The sequence below is a fragment of the Amphibalanus amphitrite genome, unplaced genomic scaffold (assembly GCF_019059575.1).
Source record: "Amphibalanus amphitrite isolate SeventyFive unplaced genomic scaffold, NRLGWU_Aamphi_draft 000310F_arrow, whole genome shotgun sequence".
NCBI lineage: Eukaryota > Metazoa > Arthropoda > Thecostraca > Balanomorpha > Balanidae > Amphibalanus > Amphibalanus amphitrite.
Window position 1 is genome coordinate 346,756 of NW_024881805.1, and position 19,269 is coordinate 366,024.

Genomic DNA, 19,269 nt, shown 5'->3' on the forward strand with positions numbered 1-19,269 from the left:
TTGTTTTTTGATTCTCTGAATCAAAAGGAATCGATTCACCAATTTTTTTGAAGGAATCAAACGGTGATTGAATCAAACAAAAATCAAATCGATCCAAAAAAGGTGAATCAAAAACCAGTCTGCTACCAATCAGATTGCGCAAATCGATGACGTCATATATTACATTTCATTTTTGCTTTCGAACTATTTCAGCTAATGCCTGTCAGTTCTTGCGCGGCGATTCGTGTGTGAGGAGTGGCGCAGCGGCGGAAGCTAAAGCTGCAGAAATTTGACAATATTGATAATTTGGTGAATTTTTGTTAAAGTGATGCAAATTTGCGGGGCCTCTACATCGCTCTGAATGAAGCTGTAACATAATTTGGATACGAATCCGATTGGGTAAGTACGAGTACTGCTGCGTAACTTGAGCTCAGCACGTCAACAACGTCACGTTGAACTCTTGGTTGAACTGCAACTTTTCATTCATTATACCAATACAATATATCCTGAACTGCAACCACCCTAACCCTGATCCAGGTCGTTTTCTTGACTTGTAAAATGTAAATGTGTGCACATTGCTTGGTGACTGCCAATTGTTATCGTAGTGTGCCTGTGGCCTGGGCCCTGTTTCACCGGTGACACGTGTCAAATTGGGTTTCCATGGAAACATCAACAAACCATGACACCGTCAATCTGTGTGATGTCATCAAATATTGCTGCTAACATCTTCACGGCCGTGCGATCAAACAAATGCTATCAAACGCATTCAACGAGACAGCAACTCTGTTCCAAACGCAGCTCACGGATTACACGAAACGTCATTAGTGTGACCTCATCACATCACGTCAGCTCGCGCAATTTGATAGTAGCGTGCTGCTATCACCGGTGAAACAGGGCCCTGTGCGCTGCTCGTTTGTGTAAAATGTTTCATTTGAGCTAGCAATTATACTGATTTATTTGCTTGGAACTGTGCCCACTAGCTACTGACCATCATTTGCAACATTTAGGTAACAGGTTCAGACAAATATTTTGTTTTACTGCACTCATTGCAGTATTCACGCCTGTGATTTGTGAATCACTTTAACACGAACCATCAGGGCTTGTTGCACAGTTTCCCTATATCATTGTACGGTTCATGTAAGCCAGTGTTGAAGCTATGTAGGTACCTACTTCAAATCATTGAAATGACCTACCTGCTTAAGTGGGATCAGATTTCCATGACAGATTTGGGCATTAAAATACCAATGTTGATGTAGTATTACCTATAAAATCCAACCTTTTAAGTTATAAATTTTCCTCTTGCTCCTTTCAAAAGTTACATGCAGCACCACATTGTGTGCCAGAAGAAGGCGTAGATGAGAGGGCTGAGAAAACATGAAACTGCTGCAGCAGAATTTGAACATTGTGTTTTGTGTTTATGTTGTGGGTTAGTGTGCTACATTAGGTCAGGTTAGGCAAGTTTTTGTGTATTCATAGGGTGTGTTTCATTGGTCTTCTCATTTTTAATGAAATTCTGCTTCATTTTTGTTGCTGTTTTTCTTCATTACTACATGCACTTCAAGCTCATGCATAGAAATGTCATTGTGGGTCAGGAATGCTGTAGCATGTTACAGTTTGTCATTTATAAAAAGTAGGTACTAGGTAGGTTATCATGAAAATCTTCCATTTCAGACTTGTGATATCTTTCTTGTGATTCATCTTTGAGAAGTAGGTAGATCTCAGTGATAGGACATTGTTCTTGTGATGGGCAAGGGTCTTAATTTTCACCTTATTTCCAATATGTGAAACTTAATGTGAATGTGAAGTATATCCTGACATCACAGACATCAACTATTTCATTTATAGATGATATATAAGCATATTATTTTACATCATATGCACGATAACTACATCAATCTTAGTCCATACTTACTTCGTTAACTTACTTCCTTGGTTTAGTACCTGCAGGATTTAAAGGCCAGATGAATAATATGTTGTTTTCACTTCTTCCATTCATAGCTCAAATTATCCTCAGTTATATGGACAGACCTCTTACATTTTGTTTTGCCAATGTTGGTAAGTCTGACCTTGATTGTATTCATTGTTGGTCAGTGGTATAAGGTATTCATTCATTGTTACATATTCAGAAAAAAAGCTAACAGGCAGATTAACCTAGACTATTGGCTAGGTATTCTTTAGTTCAGTGATATAATTATAGTGGTTTGATCTGTGAAGCAGGTTCAACTTTTCATGTAAATGACTAAAGGTAGTGGGTGGATATTGGTCAGGGCCATCAGGCTGCCAATAAGTCCTTAATGACAATTTGTCTCCAATCAAAGTCCCAAGCACTGAAAGCTAGCTTTGAACATTGTGCTTACCTAATTTTATTGATCCTGCTCTTCAACTAGGTACTGTATCCTGCTGCAACAACCAGCTGCCATTCCTCACTCCCAGCCCCCCCCCCCCCCCCCACACAGTACACACACACACAAACACACTTAGCATTAGGTACTCGCTGCTCAGCGCCCACCACTTTCACATACTGTACTGTGTACTGGCAGCGCTGATTGTACCAGATAGCTGGAACTAGAACTTACCTCAGAGCACCTGGCAAACACCCTGGCCAATGGCATTGCCTGGGAACCATAACCATGCGTGGTACTCACTTACCCTTAGACTCGGGAGATGGATTTGTGGCTGTGCTCTTTCTGATAAGTGACGTTGCCACAAAGTATTTAAGTACACAGTTCTTTCACTGCTGTCAGGTAGTTTCCACAGTCAGGTGCACAGTTGCTAAGTGATTCTCACGAAGCAAAGGTGAAGAACACCTCAAAGCCCAAAGTAGGTACTAAACTATACTGAGCTTAAAAAGTTATATTCTTTTCATTCACTTCTTCCAAAGGTCATCCACATCCACATGCTTATTAATCACTAGACTTTCAGGATCCCTCAGGGCTTCAATTTAATTTCATGTTTCAAGTGACTATGATAGATTGGCCATAAATGACGTCATTTATGACCTAAAAAGTGTGACGGGAAGAGCCGTCACGCCTCCACTGTTGAAGATTAAAAAAAATATCCAACACAAAAAGGCATGGAATTAACAGGGCCACTAAAATGCTATTTCGAATTTTTAACTTTGTTTTTACCCCCCCCCCCCAAAAAAAAACTTTTTCTCGATATAGGTAATACCCTATAGATAACACAATATTCAACATTTTGGAAAATGGAAAGATATGTTTAGAACGTGTTGTCGCCGGCTACCTTTCTGTTCTTCCAATTCTTAGACGGTCAGATCTCTAAACGCACCGACTCATCACTTGTGATTTATTTGAATTGAACTTGACGATATATTTGAACTGAACATGATCGAGTGAGAGTGTAAAAGTGGTTTCTGAAACAAAGCAAAACACAAAAGTAAACAAGCATTCGTCATAACAAATTCTGACACAAATACTGACAATTATGAGGATATGGAACGTAACGCCGAGGATATGGAACGTAACAGTAGTAGATAGGCAAGTATATGAAATTACTCACCGAGGTTCTGCACTGTCCACTATAATTATTTAATTTAGCCGTTGACAAAATCTTTCAAAATAACACATAACTAAACTAACTAAGCAAACAAAGACATTTTGCGGAATGACACGGCCTTGACACGGTCAGCTGAGCCAAAGCTGAGCCGGCTGGTTCCACAATACACAAACAAACTCGTTCGTTGTAAACCGCTGGTTCTTCCACTTCCGAGGATCAGTCAGCCGAAGTATCGGCGCCGGATACGCTGCGCCAACACCCTCCCCCTTGAACCAACACAGGTTCAACAACAAGGGCAGGTAAGGACGTCCGGCGCTCACACAATTGCTTCCTGCACCAGTACCAGTTTGGAGATGGGCCGCTTGAATACAGATCTGGCGGTCTTAGCTGTCACAGTCCTGACTTGACCCTGTGCACCTGGGAACACTTCAGTCACCCGACCCAGAGGCCACTGTGGTCGGGGTAGATTCAGATCGACGATCAAGACCAGGTCGCCGACAGACAGATTCCTCTTGACCTTCATCCACTTTTGTCTTTGCTGCAGCTGAGGCAGATATTCTGCCATCCAGCGTCTCCAGAAAACGTCTGCCAGGTACTGCACCTGGCGCCACCGTCGTCTGGAGTACGTGTCCTGCTCATCAAACACGCCACAGGGTTCAGCACATCCTTGGAGCAGCAGCAGATGGTTCGGCGTCAGTGGTTCCAGATCTGCTGGATCGCTGGAAACTGGTGTCAAGGGTCGACTGTTCATCACAGCCTCGACTTCACACGTCAGCGTACGGAGTGACTCATCAGGCAGGGTCTGCTCTTTGAGAAGCGCGCCTAATATCTTTCTGAAAGTTCTGATAAGCCGCTCCCACACACCCCCATGATGCGAAGCGCCTGGCGCGTTGAATACCCATTTGATGCCTCTTTTCAACAAAAATTCGTGAACCTGGTCTCTGTTCAGGTTCTTTACCGCTTCTTGCAGTTCTCGATCGGAGCCGATGAAGTTAGTTCCGTTGTCAGAGCGGATATGCCTGACTTGACCTCGTCTTGCCTGGAAGCGACGCAGTGCACTGAAGGAGCTGATGTCCAGGCTGTCAGCAATCTCGATATGCACAGCGCGGGTTGTGAGACAAGTGAACAGCACGCCGTATCTCTTCATCTGCTTCCTGCCGCTTCTTGTGAAAAATGGCCCGAAGTAGTCAGTACCAACACGCGTAAAAGGAGGTTCGTTTGGGGTTACACGTTCCTCTGGTAGATGAGACATCACCTGGGTGACGACGCCCGCCTGTCGTTTCCGGCACCCAACACACTGGGACAGAACTCTGCGGACAGCAGCTGTGTTCCCGCTCACAATCCAATACTCGCAGCGCAAGGCCGCCAGAACATGTTCCCGTCCCTGATGACCAGTTCTTTCGTGCATGTCACGGATGATCAGGTCTGTGACGTGGCCTTGCTTGGGAAGAATCTTTGGATGTTTCACCAGATCTGAAAGCCCACTGTTCTTCAGACGACCTCCGACGGTCAGAGTCCCATCGACTACGAGTGGACTAAGGCGATACAGAGGGCTGCCTTTCTTCACATGAGTTCTGGTCAACTCCTCAGGGAAGACCCGTCGCTGTACGAATCTGATGATTGCAGATTCTGCGTCCTGAAGGTCGCGCACAGTGAGGCGCGCAGAAACGTTTTTGCTCTGCACGTCTTCCGTGCCATCATTTAACTTCTTTCTCGTTTTCGCTCGGATGAGAAGCGTAGCTCTGATTCGAAGCAGCCATCCAACTGCCTTTTTTAGCCTGTGCCAATCTGAAAATCTGTTCAGAAGCTGTGAGGTAGGATCGTCTTCATCTACACGAGCAGCATTCACCGTCACTTTCTTGATCTCTTCGGTGGCTTGAATGCGGTTTACTTTCACTCCCTCGGCCTCCGCTTGGTAGCCTCGCCTTGGACCCTGGATGACCCATCCAAGCGCAGTACGAACAGCAAATGGTCCACCATTTTCACTACGCCTCACCTCCAGGGGCTGGAGCACTTCAGGACAGTTGCTACCAATCAACAGGCCAACCTCAGCGTCGATTCTTGTCAGCTGGATGTCCTGCAGGTAAGTCCACTGCTTCAGCTCGTCGTTCGATGCCATGTCTCCTGACTTCACGGGAATGGATTTGAGGGTGTATGTCGGAGGCAGCTGAATGCAGATATCGCCATTCATGTCCGAAATCGCAAGGCCCTGGACCACACGGCTGTTCAGCTGCTGATTATCGACGGACGCAGTAGTCATCGACAGCCTGATATCTTTACTCTCGGCTTTCAGTTGCTTCAATAGAGACTCCGAACAGAAGGTTGCCGAACTTCCATTGTCAAAAAATGCGTAAGTCTCCACAAAACTGCTGTGATCCGAACAGAGCAGTTTTACCGATAGTACTGCCATCATTGTGGATGTTGACTCAGCGCTAGCCCTTAAAGCGCTGTCTAGCTTTACCCTGCCGTTTGTTACCAACTGGCTGGCACTGGAGTTGTCCCGACTGATGTCCCCCTCGTGGTTGTCATTATCATTGCTTGCACCAGGCAATGACGGTGATCTGTTGTGCATCACTGTAGGATGCCGCATCTTGCAGATCGTGCATGTTCTTCTTTTTGCGCATTCCTTAACCAGGTGACCCTTGCCCAAGCACCCATAACAAAGACCCTTCTCTCTGATGAATTTGTTCTTCTCATGAGGCGCCAAAGTTCTAAGGTCATCACACTGGTCTAGCCAATGGTCTCTGGAGCAGAACAAGCACACTCGCGAGGTCTGATGACGTCCAGAATATGCTCCGACGAATGTCGCCGACACGGTTTGAACGTTCTTCCGTGAACCGTCAAGCTCACCGCTCTTGCTGTTGTGTTGACGTCCAAACATTGGATTGGTTTGTATTCTTACTTCCTTTTCCACGAGGTTGACGATGTCTTCAAACCTAGCCTTTCTCCTCTCTTCCTCTTGAATCCTGTCAGCCAAACGGCGCCACTGGTCTTGCAGCTGATGCGGAAGTTTCCCAAGTATTCTCCGCATCGTCTTCGGGTGGTCGGTTTCCCTCCCTTCTGATGTGATTCCACCCATTGCGTTATGGCAGGACCTGAGCGTCAATGCGAATCTATCCAAGCTCTCTACGTCCCCAGGCTTCACCGGGGGCCACTCCATGAGCATGTCGACGAACGCATTCGTGATAGAGTCGTCGTCCCCATACCTCTGCTCTAGCAGCCGTCTAGCTTCCCGATATCCTGCACCAGGTGACATGTGCAAACAGCCTCTTATAACGTCTCGTGGTTTTCCTCGGGTGTACTGGTCAAGGAAAAACAGTTTCTCCTCGTCATCTTCGGTTTTCGACAAAATGCGACTTTCAAAGGCCCGGATGAAGGATCGGTATTTTGTTATCTCTCCGCTAAACACTGGAATTTCGACATTCGGTAACTGTCCTCTCTGGAGGTGGGTCAGGAGTGCCTGTGTGGTGTCGACATGTTGGTACGTCTCACTGCTAACCTGTCGTTGATCCATGCTTCTTTCTTCTCCAGCTTCCTTCAGCGTGTCTCCTTCCCTGTCATCATTCTTGGGAGAATTGTTTTCTCTGGCCTCTTCTTCTTCTACATCCCACCTTCTAGCTTCTTCCCTGCATGCCACTATGGCTGTACTCTCTTCATGTTCGTTGTCATATGCTGCATGGCTTATGAGTGATGCAGACCTTACCAGATGTGGTTGACTTGTTCTTGCATCGACCGACGTTTCTTCTTCGGCAAAGACCTGCTCCCTTGCTTCAGCCTCTGCGATTTCCATGCGTAGCTTAAATTCTTCCTTCTTCATTTTCATTGCCACTGCTTGCGCCACTGCTTGCTCCTCCAACTTCTGCTTCTCCTTCAGCATGTCGATCCTTGCCCGGAGACCTGCCTTCCTCGCCTGCTCCCTTGCCCTCAGTGACGACACAGAAGCGCGCGAACAAGAGGAGTGCCTCGATGAGGTAGACCCGATTGACACAATAGAGCTGGCTACCTCAGACGCAGCTCGTTTGTGGTTGTCATCTCTCGTGTCAAACCCCTGAGCCTCAGCAGCCTCCTGACAGGGGCGGCGGATTCCGGGGGGCAGGGTGGGCAGCTGCCCACCCTGAAAAATCTCAGGGTGGGCAAAACTATCTTTTTGCCCACCCTGTTCTGGGTGGAGGCCCTTTGCTCGGAATAGAGGGCCGCAGGCCCTCTATTCCGTTTTTTTTAGGGCCAGCCATGCTTGAAAGAGGCTAAAGGCTTCCGTGCAAAAAATGGCACTTTCATGCAAAAGAAGGCTCCCTCAGGGTCACTTTGCAATGTTAAGATGAGGCTCTGTCGTGACAGAAGACCTCCCACTTCCCAGTCCCTGCAAAGAGAGGCCCTCCCAGAAACGGAGGAGGAACTATGTGTACGTATGAGGCCCCTGTGCAAATGGGAGGTCCTCCGCGTACAGAGGAGGCCCTTCCTAGCACAGAGGAGGCCCCTTGAACAGATGAGGAACTAATCGTGCGCAGGAGGCCCCCGTGCACATGGGAGGCCTTCCATACACATAGACAAACCGTAGTATACAGAGGCCTCCTTCCGAGTACGAAGGAGGCCCCCTGAAGTCTGAACGGAGGAGAAACGAAACGTAGGTACGCAGGAGGCCCACGTGCACAGGGAGGCCCTCCATCTAAAGCGGAGGAGAGTCGGATACAAAGGAGGCCCCTTGCACATGGGAGGCCCTCCATGTACAGAGGAGGCGCGTAGTATACAGAGGAGGCCCTTCCGAGTACAGAGGAGGCCCCCTGAACGGATGAGGAACTAAACGTACGCAGGAGGCCCCCGTGCACATGGGAGGCCCTCTATCTAAAGCGGAAGCGTGTCGGATACAGAAGAGGCTCACGTCCACATGGGACCTCGGCTATGGCCTCACGGCTAGCTGGGAGGACAAAAAAGTCCACATGGGAGGCCCTCCATGCACAGAGAAGGCTTCAAGGCGCGTAGTATATAGAGGAGGCGCTTCCGAGTACCGAGGAGGCCCCTGAACGGAGGAGAAACGAAACATACGCAGAAGGCCCCCGTGCACATGGGAGACCCTCCATGCATATAGAAAACGCGTAGTATACAGAGGAGGCCCTTCCGAGTACAGAGGAGGTCCCTTGAACGGAGGAGAAACGAAACGTAGGTACGCAGGAGGCCCACGTGCACAGGGAGGCCTTCCATCTAAAGCGGAGGCGTGACGGATACAAAGGAGGCCCCTTGCACATAGGACTTAGGAGGCCCTCCACGTACACGGGAGGCGCGTAGTGTACAGAGGAGGCCCTTCCGAGTACAGAGGAGGTCTCCTGAACGGATGAGGAACTAAACGTATGCAGGAGGCGCCCGTGCACATGGTAGGCCCTCCATGTTAGATACGTCAATCGGATACCAACTTTTTGGTATACCGATACCAAACCGATACCATCTTGGTATTTGATATTTCAAGGCTAATTTATTTGGTATTTTGTTGGTACCATGAATCCTCACTAATGAAAAAGAGGTTGTGAATTTGGTAAAAAGTTGGTATTTTCCTCATATTCCCAAGTCGGTTCGGTTTCGGTATTTTCACTTGATCATTGTTGGTATTTGGTTTGGTATCGGTGTCCCGACCTTCTGCCATCCTCGTATCTATTGGCGTCCTCTTGCTGGTCATCGCCCTTCTGATCTTGACGCCCTCACGTTGTTCGGGGCCCTCCTACATACTGGCGCCCTCCTGTTGAATGTTGATGACGTGGTCATCCTACCTATTGGCGCCCACTTCTTAATAAACGGCCTCATAATATATTGGCGCCCTCCTGCTGCTCGCCAACCTACTATTATTAGTGCTATCCTGGCGAATGTTGATCGGGGCTCTCCTACCCTTTGGCGCCTTCATGTTGATTTCCGTCCTTCCACACATTGGCGTCCTTTTCTTGATAGCCATCCTCCTACCTATTGGCGCCGTCTTGTTGATCACCGCCCTTCTGATCACAAGCGCCCTCCTGTTGATCGGCGTCCTTGCTCCTCACAGATGACGTCCTATTCGATATCACCGTCTTGGGAAAAACGCCCTCTAACTATTGGTGTTTCTGTTTTCCTGTCATTCGCCGCCCTTCTACCCATTGGCGCCCTCCCGATGTTCGCAACCCAAGCCTACCTATTGGTGCCTTCCTGTCGAATGTTGATCGGGGCTCTCCTACCTTTTGGCGACCTCCTGTTAAATGTTAATCGGGGGCCCTACTACCTATTTAGCGCTCTCCTGATGATCTCCGGCCTCCGCCCTCTCAACCATTGGCACTATCCTGCCGATCACAGCCCATCTACCTATTGGCGACCTCCGTTGATCGCTGCCCTCCTATCATTTATCTACTTGTAAGCTTAAGTATGTTTCCCAGCATAGCCGTTCTCTTGCACAATGTGATGCATTGCCTGGGAAAACTGATACAATGGAACGTGTATTCAGCACAATGAATGAAGTATACCTACCAAATGTATGAGTAGATAAGTGAAACTTTTTTAAATATAAAGGTACTGTATTAAAGAAAGCATTTGCAAACGCGTTTCGAATATATCTTCGTCAGTGCTAGCTTCCTATAAATACAAAATCAAAGTGTTACATAAGCTCACAACTCATCACAAGTACACACCCAGACCGCAAATCACCCCTCCTAAGGTGTAAAAGCCCCTTATGGTTGACACACTTTGAATTAATGCCGACTCCTATATATACCTACCAAAGCTATTTACGTTCTAACATGGATGAAACCCGTCTTGGTCTTAACTGATTGATTTTACAACCATGACTGGTGTTTCTGAAGATTGTTGCTGCTATGCTGCTGCATTCTCGCTGTGAGCTTGCGTGCTTTCGCATCTCTTGCTCCGTTGTCGATTCGATACGGTGATTTGGTGTGGATGCCGTCACCAATAAACTTTTTCTACACCGTCACCCATGGGCAGAACGTCTCCACCAACCTTTATTTTTGTCCCACTAACTTTGCTAAAGGGACAAGAAAAGCTTCGAATGGTGAATGCATAACAGGTGTGCCTAAAAAGCAGAAAAAGGTTTTTTGACAATTCTACGGGACTTCGGCGCGGCATTTAAAGAACGTATTGTCGAAAGAAATTTGGTACCCACATGCCAATCGCTTGCAACCTTTTTGTCGCGTGTGATATTAACCCGATACCAAGTTTCGCAGCACTGCGCGTCGCCGCTTTCCTTACATACGCAAAAAAAGCTGGTGGCGTGGTAACCCCCTCCCCCCCCCCCCTCCTGAGCGATCGCTAAGGATTTTTTTTATATCGTCACCGTACATACGGCGCCCTCCTAACCTTTGCTCCCCCCTTCCTTCGCGATATTCTAAACACGCCGCTGACTACAATTTTGAATTTTGTTTTCGTTGAATTGGCTGGCGGAAAAAATATGCTTGTAGAGCAGATTATGCTAGTTGGTTTACTTCGGTGATACACGTTTACCCCTCCGTTCGTTCACTCACCAGATCTAGGAGGCCCATATACACAAAAGGCCCCTTTTCGCCAGGAGGCCCCCACGATATCTTGCCCACCCTTTCAGAAATGCAGTCCGCCGGCACTGCCTCCTGACTGTCATTGACATTTATACCAGCATCCTTGCAGGGCTTATCAGGAGCACAGTCTTTCTCTGGAGCTACCGTTTTAAATCCTAAATTGTCTCTAGATCTACTGGTGAGGCCACGGGTAAATTCAGCAAGATCGGCACCTTTTGATGCATTGAACTCATTGAGAAAATCAGCCACGGTAGTGCCTCCCGATTCCAAAACATCTTTCAAACGACTCACTAAAACGTCTTTCTTAATACCCTTGCAGGCTCTGCCCCTTCTTGACAGCTCATTTTTTAGCTCATGAACAGTGAGTTTGTATAATGTCTCCATTTTGTCCATACCTCAATGTAGGTGAACCCTCGAAACTGTTGTCGCCGGCTACCTTTCTGTTCTTCCAATTCTTAGACGGTCAGATCTCTAAACGCACCGACTCATCACTTGTGATTTATTTGAATTGAACTTGACGATATATTTGAACTGAACATGATCGAGTGAGAGTGTAAAAGTGGTTTCTGAAACAAAGCAAAACAAAAAAGTAAACAAGCATTCGTCATAACAAATTCTGACACAAATACTGACAATTATGAGGATATGGAACGTAACGCCGAGGATATGGAACGTAACAGTAGTAGATAGGCAAGTATATGAAATTACTCACCGAGGTTCTGCCCTGTCCACTATAATTATTTAATTTAGCCGTTGACAAAATCTTTCAAAATAACACATAACTAAACTAACTAAGCAAACAAAGACATTTTGCGGAATGACACGGTCAGCTGAGCCAAAGCTGAGCCGGCTGGTTCCACAATACACAAACAAACTCGTTCGTTGCAAACCGCTGGTTCTTCCACTTCCGAGGATCAGTCAGCCGAAGTATCGGCGCCGGATACGCTGCGCCAACAGAACGTATGGTCGTCCATCGACATACGTACCAAGTTGTGGATGCTACCAAATTTTAGATTAATTGCTTAATTTTTTGTGAAGTTATTGCGAAAAAAAACTTCTCTCAAAATTAGTGGCATCAAATTGTTTGACTCAATTTAAAGCTCATTTTTTATATGTGACCTTGACCTGGCCTTCGCCAGAACGTAACCTTAACTGGCCCTAATGGTCATCTTACCCGCATCATTAAGTTTGAAATGTAACATTGACCATAAAACATTTACATGTTTACATATCTACTTATGTTGATATGTATGTGTACATATCATACATATGTAAATACATATGATAGATATTTGTGTGTATAGTTGAGTTCATATTGTGACCCTTAGTGACCTGATCTCTGTGACCTGAACAGTATCAGTTACCTTATTTGGCAAAATCCTTCCTTGGTAGTAGGCAAACAATGTTTTATCGATATTTTTGGATAGCATGCCTTTTAGTCAATGTTATAAATTTCTTAGAAAAGACCTTAAATTTCTTAGTAAACGCTCAGAATGCGACCTGACCTGACCTGTGACGTTATCGGTTACACCTATGTCAGTGAAATTGGGTCACATGGTAGTTTCCGGCGGGGCTATCAAACGCTATTTGAATTTCATCCTGTTAGTGACTTGGTCCGTGAATACCTACTCCTACGGGACTACGGTCTTTAGACACTCTGTTAGTTGGGTATCATTTTTATGTCGCTTTGACGACTAACTACGTTAATGCACGTTGTGTAGATTATTCTCATTTTTAATGTTTAACTTATGACCGTCCACATTCTCGCAGCAACTGCAACTCTGAGGTAATTGACTGAGAAAGTTGCCTCTGCTAGTTTTCAAATTCCAGAGTTCTGAACTCTCAAATGTCGTTTGCCGCTTCCGTCATATTGAAATGTCTAGCTGTCTAGCCTACCAATGTCTAGCGAGACCAACACGTCTGAGTATCCGCCCCTGTCCGCATTTAACCGGTTCGGTCCCTGTCGGTCGGGCGCAATTCTGCACACCGTTTGAGGCTTGAGCTAACTTGAAACCAACTTCAAACTCGTTAGGAGGTTATTCCCTACCGATCAAGGAGGACGCTGCGTAAGAAAGTACGATGGAAAAGTAGAGAAGGCGAGAATAGATCTGGACGATCTTTTGAAAACGTGTTTTAACCCTCGCCCGCACATGCCATTTTCCCATCCTAGAACGCACATGGGGGGGGGGGGGGGTTGCCACCCCCCCCGCGCCATTTCGTTCCTGTTGGAGATAGAGCTTAGCAGTAAAGACCAAAAAGATTCTTTGGGAAGAGACGAATCCAATGATACCCAGTTTTACCTTCTCAGGTCAGTCATTGACCTTCCAGGTCAGGTCAAACTAAAAAATGTTGCTGTTTTGGGTCACCGTTGGATATCAAGTGCGCTGTTTATCAAATACCGATGACGATGCTGTTTTCTGGTGCCAAGCCAGCTAGAACCTCTTTGTCACACTATCCGACCAGAATTTTGCTGCTGAGGTCATTTCAGGTCAAGTTAGGTCAAGGTCAATTATATGTGTTTGTATGTCTGTGTGTGTCTGTGTGTATACTGATGTGTGCACCGATTGTTTTTGGTTTCATATCACATGAAATCATCATCTGAGAAGCTTTTACCAAAAATGCAGTCAAAAAACTTCACAAAAAGTAAATTCAGCTTGCCTAAAACGCAATTATCTTAGATGACCTAGGTTGACCTTGACCCTGACCTTGACCCCTGTACATCGTCGAACAACATGTTCCATGATAGGTGGGAGGTAAGACTGGCAAAAAAGGCCGAAATCAGGGTGTCAAAACCTCACAAAGCCCATGACAAACGCAAGATGTTGAGAATTGGCCATTTGGGTCATGACATGACCTGAAAAACAAGGTCATATCTCCGAAACCAAAAATCACAGAAACTTGAAATTTTCAGTGGACATCAAGAAAGGATAGACGAGCAGCTATACGAAAAATCAGCCTTCTAGCTCTAAAAATGATGAGTGCAGAGCAGAAAGACTGTCTGGGGGGGGGGGGGCAACCCCCCCATGTGCGGGCGAGGGTTAATTAGCAGACTGCATCTCATCAGTTTGTCGTGTTGGGTTGTGAATCAATTTCAAATAATCCACGTCAATTCCTTGAAGTAAATAGATTGAGCAAATATGCATTTAGGATAGTATGGTAGCTCAAATGTCCATGGAATGCCCTGGCCTGGGCTCAAATGCCCTGGGTCTCAAATGCCCATGGAAACGTGGTCATAAATACATAGAGGTCGTGTGCTCGCCTTTTGATAACTAAGCTCTTAGGCTCGGAGCGAACGGAAAAAAGTATGGATTAATTCATATGCTGCACCATTCTGGCTCCTGCTCGCAAACTAAGCCACGTTTTGCTGCAAATGAGGCCTCTAATTGTATGAGGCCTCTAATTGTCGGCTGTGGATTGAGTCGTATGCAGCTCAGCCACATTATTAGTGGCGCACGGAATGGTATGACCAGTGACATAAGTAGCATATTTTATCCGTAATAAAGTATTGTTTCTTTGATGAGGAGTTGATCCTGTTCTTCTTACCTGCATAGCATATTCGAGAAATGATCACTTGTGGATCAATGAATCATGCATGTGGCGTTACCTTTTTCTGGATAGCCTTTCAGAACCCATTACAGTCTTATAGACTGACAACCTATGACGATCAGCTCAGTTCATCCCATAACGCTAGGTTTCGGGTTCCTAATTCCTGTTTGTCTTCCTATTTCTTGCGGATGTGAGGAGTCTTGCTGAAGTTCACCTCCCGTTTGCTTATCGTTACGTGCTTTTGTGACTCAGCCTTCGGACTCTAAATTTTGCCATAGACAAGGAATTGCGTGATCGGAAGGTAGAGGGTAGGGCCAACGCAACAAGCTCCGCTTAGCGGGAGCTCTGTCCTTGTGAATCCTTCCATTCAAAAGGTTCGGCCCAAATTATAATAAAATAAAATAAATGCATGGGCCAGCATCATTTCACATGTTTGAACGTTAACAGCCACAAAGAGACTGGACACGCGCAGACAATGTGAGCCTACATACGCCGAACCGCGATTCCGACCTAGCATGGTCTCGAGAAACACATTCGTCAAAGTAAACAAAGTAATTTGACTTGTTGCCGTACCAGCTACTGCCAGTTCTAATGCAAACATAATCGCATTCTCAGCCTCAGAGGCGAATGCTATTCGGAGCATGCGATGTTGCACGCAATGACTGACTGTGCAGCTGCACTATCTGGTCCGTTCATGTGTCGTCAGCAGCGCGGCAGGCGGCCGATACGTGCCGTTATCAGTGCCGGCACACGGCGCCTCATCTCGTACAAGTGTCATTGCGTCAGTCGGGGCCGGCTGTTACAGAGGTCTCTCGGACGCCGGCGCTCGGCGGCGTCTGCATTTCAATAGCCGGTGTGGCGACCGCCGGCGGGCCGGCCGGTGTACCGCCAGACAGTCAGTGTGTGGCGACGGCTCGCCCCGGGCGGTGTGCTGACGTGTGTGACAGCTGCGCCTGGGTGAGCCGACTGACCCCCGGTCTCTGTTCCGACAGAGGCCGACCCCGACGGGTGATGTGAGTGGGGCCGATGGCTGGCGCCGCCCCGATCTCGGACAGCTGCCGCCGCCTGCCGCCGCTGCTGCTCCTGCTGCTGCTGCTGCCGGCCGGTCGAGCCGCCGCAGTCGTCACCGCCGACACCCGCTGTATCCGCCTGCTCAACTCGACCAACGAGAATGGACACCGGCGCTCCAACGTGCTCGTCAATGACACGTGCGGCTGCGACCGGCTCTCGCTGTTTGTGATGCTAAACTCCAGCGGCATGCCGATCGACTGCGGCCAGAACGGCTCCTGGCACGACGCCAAACAGACGGCGCCGGTGTCGGACGGAGTGGCCGTCTTCCGCACCGTGGTGGCCGGCTGTTTTGAGGCGCGCTGCACGTGTGCGAACGGCAGCCACTGTCGCAAGTACTGGCACTTTGACGGGCTCGACTACTATGACTACAACCTGGAGATATCGGCGGTGCAGCTGGCCGGCCGGCCGCCGCGGCTCGACGTGCACCTCAAGCCGGACAAAAATGCCACGCAGTTCTACTTTCCGCGGCTAGAGGTGCGTCTGTACCGGTGTCCGGAGGAGCGGGACAAGGCTTGCGGACACCACCGCGTCGCCGGCCCGCTGGTGGCCGACGCCGCGCCCGACGTGCGTGTCGAGTTGAACGGCTCGCGGGAGCCTCTGACTCCCGGCCGGTACCGGCTCGAGGTGCTGCCGTCCGACTCGTGGGTCTGTCAGGGCAGCAACAATGGCTGCAAGCGGATCGTATTGCCCGTGCGGCTCAGCGACACGCCGACAGACGCCGGCGCGGTGCTGCCCGCAGCCGGCGACGATCGCATGAAGGCACTGTACGCCGTGGTTGGCGTCACCCTGGCGGTCATCGCCGCCGGCCTGGTGTTCGTCTGGCGAGAGTGCACCGCCGTGCGGCCCGGCCAACGCGCGCCGTTCTCGGCGAAGACGGCGGCGCCCAGCGGCGCGCAGGTGCTGCTCGTTCACCTGTGGGCCGGGCAGCGGCTGGCGCAGCTCAAATCCGACCTGCGCGACGCCGGCCTACAAGTGAGCGATTTCCAGGAGCGCAAGCTGGCCTCGCTGCTGCGCGCCGTGCCCGTGGCTGACGTGCTGACCTCCGAGCGGCTGCGACACGCCAAGATCGTGTTCCTGTGCTCGGAGCGCGCGCTGCAGCTGGAGCAGGGCCCTGCCACCGCGCTGGGCGGCGGCGGCGCGGAGAATGGCACCAGCACCACCGGCGGTGGGTTCTCGGCCTCCAGCCGTCTGGTCGGCCACGAGGCCACCTTCAGTGCAGTGCTGCACTGTGTGCGTAACAGCGCGCTGGCGCAGGACTACCGGCGCGTGTTTGTGGTGCTGCCGGAGGGCGGCGGTGGCGGCGATGAGGCCAGCCCGGCCGCACTGGTGCCCGGCTGTCGGTTCCGATGGCCCGCCGACGGGCCGGAGCTAATTCGGCAGCTGGGTCTGTCTCCGACAGAGACCGACTGTGATCATCGGGTGGTGTGAAACCCGCCGCCGGTCAGAGCGTGCGGCCGGTGCTCAGAGCAATGCGCGAAGTGCGGTAGTGCCGCGGTCAGCTAGCTTAGAAGCCGCCGGAGTGAGGGTTTGGTGATAACGTTTGGTAAAGAGATGACCGCGGCGGGGCAGAGGCCGGCCGCTCGCTGGCTGTGTGGTGCCGCCGCGAGCCGCTGTGCCGGGAGGACGGACGGAGGCGCGCGCTGCGAGACGCGCAGATGTGATACGGGCTGTCGGGCCACGCTGCTACGTGACACGGGTCGATGGTGAGACGGGTCGCGCACTGAGGATGGCCGTCCGCCGCCGCCGAGACGGAAACCGGCCGAGGAGCGACTGCTGCGGCATGCTGTGTATACCGCTGCTGCTGCCGCCGCCGCTGCTGCTGCTGCTGCTGCTGCTGTGGTCGTCGCCGCTGCTGTGGTCGTTGCCGCTGCTGTGGCTGTTGCCGCTGCTCCTTTGCAATGTGTTCGTTCAAGGGATGCTGATTTCACATTCTAATCAGACCTCGAGCTTTAATCTGTTCCTGACTGTAGAGTTTTATCGGGCACACCTATGTTTGTTTTGAGCTTAGATTGATAGGCATTGTTGTGGTCTGCGCGCACCTGTGCTGTGGCCGGTCATCTTCTGAAGCGGCCGGCTGTTTTATGTACTTAGTGGTGAAGTGGTACCGAGCGATATTTTGCCAATCTGCGCGGACCGAGCAAGAGGGTCACTGTTCCCGCGAGGCATTGCTGTGTTCAGAGTTCGGGATGCCTGCTGCACCACCCGGGTCCCCTGCCGACCGTCGGGCAGTCTATTTTCTTCAGAGGGCAGCTACCGCCGGCTGCTAACGCGTTGTTTTGTGGTGTTACGGGCTGATCCATCCTTGCCGCTGTGAGAACCTGTACTGTGTTGGGCACTGTTGGTGTGCTGTGTGCTCCTGTGTGCGCTGTTGTGCCCGCCCCGCCGCCCTGTGTTGCGCACAGCCCGCGACGCGACGGGACCGGCCCGTCGCCCGCTCGTCAGTGTTTGTCAGTCAGTCTGTCGGTGTTTGGTTGTGCGGCCCGGCTGTGCTGTGCCGGCCCAGTGCCGTATCGCTCGCTCGGACTGTTGTTGGTCGTGTTGTGTGCACCGGTCGGGGCGCCGCGCCTCCGGCCAGCCGCTGAGATCTGAGCTGCGCTGTCGGAGGGACCGGCCGGACCGTCTCCGCGCCGAGCCATGAGGGAGGAGGCACCGATGCGCACCGCGTGGCGCCTCTCCCTCCCACGGCCGGCGCGGCGGCGCTCCGTCGTTTTTGCGTCTCCTAATTCAGCTAAGCTGCTGGGATTTCCAGTTGCGGAAACGTCCGTGCGCCTCTTTTCCTCTGAACGCGGACCGTTTTCCTATAGGCGGCGTGTGGCCGCTGGCGCCGGAGGACGGTGCCGCGCGGCCGGCCGGGTCGCAGGGGTGTCCTCGTGGCCCATCGGCGCGCACAGGGGGCTCCGACCAGCGACCTGATACAGTCGGCACGTGTCCCCAGCGCGCTGGCCGGCGCGAGGGCCCCCTGCACCCGGTGACGCGCGTCAGAAGAGCAGGACATAATATGGGTGTTGACGTTGGGGTGATATTGTTTCTACCTGAAAATATACCTACTCTGGTACGCTGCCTGTGTTGGCCACTCGACGGGACTTTATGGGCGGCTGAAAAATCGGCGGCCCACTGCGCCAACACTGGCGGAACATTCCGCATTGCGTGACAGCGGACCGTAGCCGGAATTCGCCGGGCGGGCTGGGAACGCCGCGCGCCCGACGCAGTCGCCGCGGTCGCGCTCGATCGCCGCTCACCGGGCGGGTTCGACCGCGGCGCCGACGCCTCGGCGAGGAAAGGAAGCCGAAAAACGCTACCACAGTGATGCTGTTTGAGCAGGTACAAGCTTTACTGTATATGACCGCGTAAAAACGCTGCGGTTTTGCTATCTGACTGACACGCCTGGGTACATTAGCAGCACTTTGCCACTGGGATTTAGGAAATGACGTGCATGTGCGCTACATATGCACGGTCTGATGTATTTTAGTTCACTGATGGCATCGGCTGGCCGGCACGCTATTGGGCAGCGTCCGACGGGCCGGGTTTAGCGGCTCTCGGCGGCGAGGGCCGGTCGGCCGACCCGCCCGCAGCCGCCGCCGCTGCCGACGAGGGCCGGCCGAGGTCACGCAACGCTCCGCGCCGCCGCCGCGGACGCGAT

The 19,269-nt window shown here is 50.5% G+C and overlaps 2 protein-coding genes across 5 annotated transcripts in view; one reads left to right on the forward strand and one right to left on the reverse strand.

Moving 5' to 3' along the window:
- The window catches only part of LOC122388138 (nuclear pore glycoprotein p62-like), a 36,964-nt gene extending 25,002 nt beyond the window's left edge, over positions 1-11,962 (reverse strand). For all 3 annotated transcript variants that reach the window (XM_043378957.1, XM_043378956.1, XM_043378955.1), the window contains exons 1-2: positions 11,725-11,962; positions 11,408-11,578 (exon numbers count right to left, since the gene is read on the reverse strand). The gene's annotated coding sequence lies outside the window, so the exon portion shown is untranslated. The remainder of the gene's footprint in view (positions 1-11,407; positions 11,579-11,724) is intronic.
- On the forward strand, positions 195-18,684 carry LOC122388139. 2 transcript variants are annotated; one of them, XM_043378959.1, is made up of 3 exons: positions 220-378; positions 15,551-15,656; positions 15,780-18,684. In XM_043378959.1, the coding sequence occupies exons 2-3, from the start codon at positions 15,585-15,587 to the stop codon at positions 17,055-17,057; spliced, it is 1,350 nt and encodes a 449-aa protein (XP_043234894.1). In that variant the 5' UTR covers positions 220-378; positions 15,551-15,584; the 3' UTR covers positions 17,058-18,684. The 2 variants fall into 2 exon arrangements, with proteins under 2 accessions (XP_043234893.1, XP_043234894.1); XM_043378958.1 differs by having other exon boundaries at positions 195-378; positions 15,551-18,684.
- Positions 18,685-19,269: the final 585 nt, after the last annotated feature.

Excerpts from the sequence above, each read along its gene's own strand:
- LOC122388139 (XM_043378958.1), top strand. The coding sequence starts at position 15,585 with ATGGCTGGCGCCGCCCCGATCTCGGACAGCTGCCGCCGCCTGCCGCCG.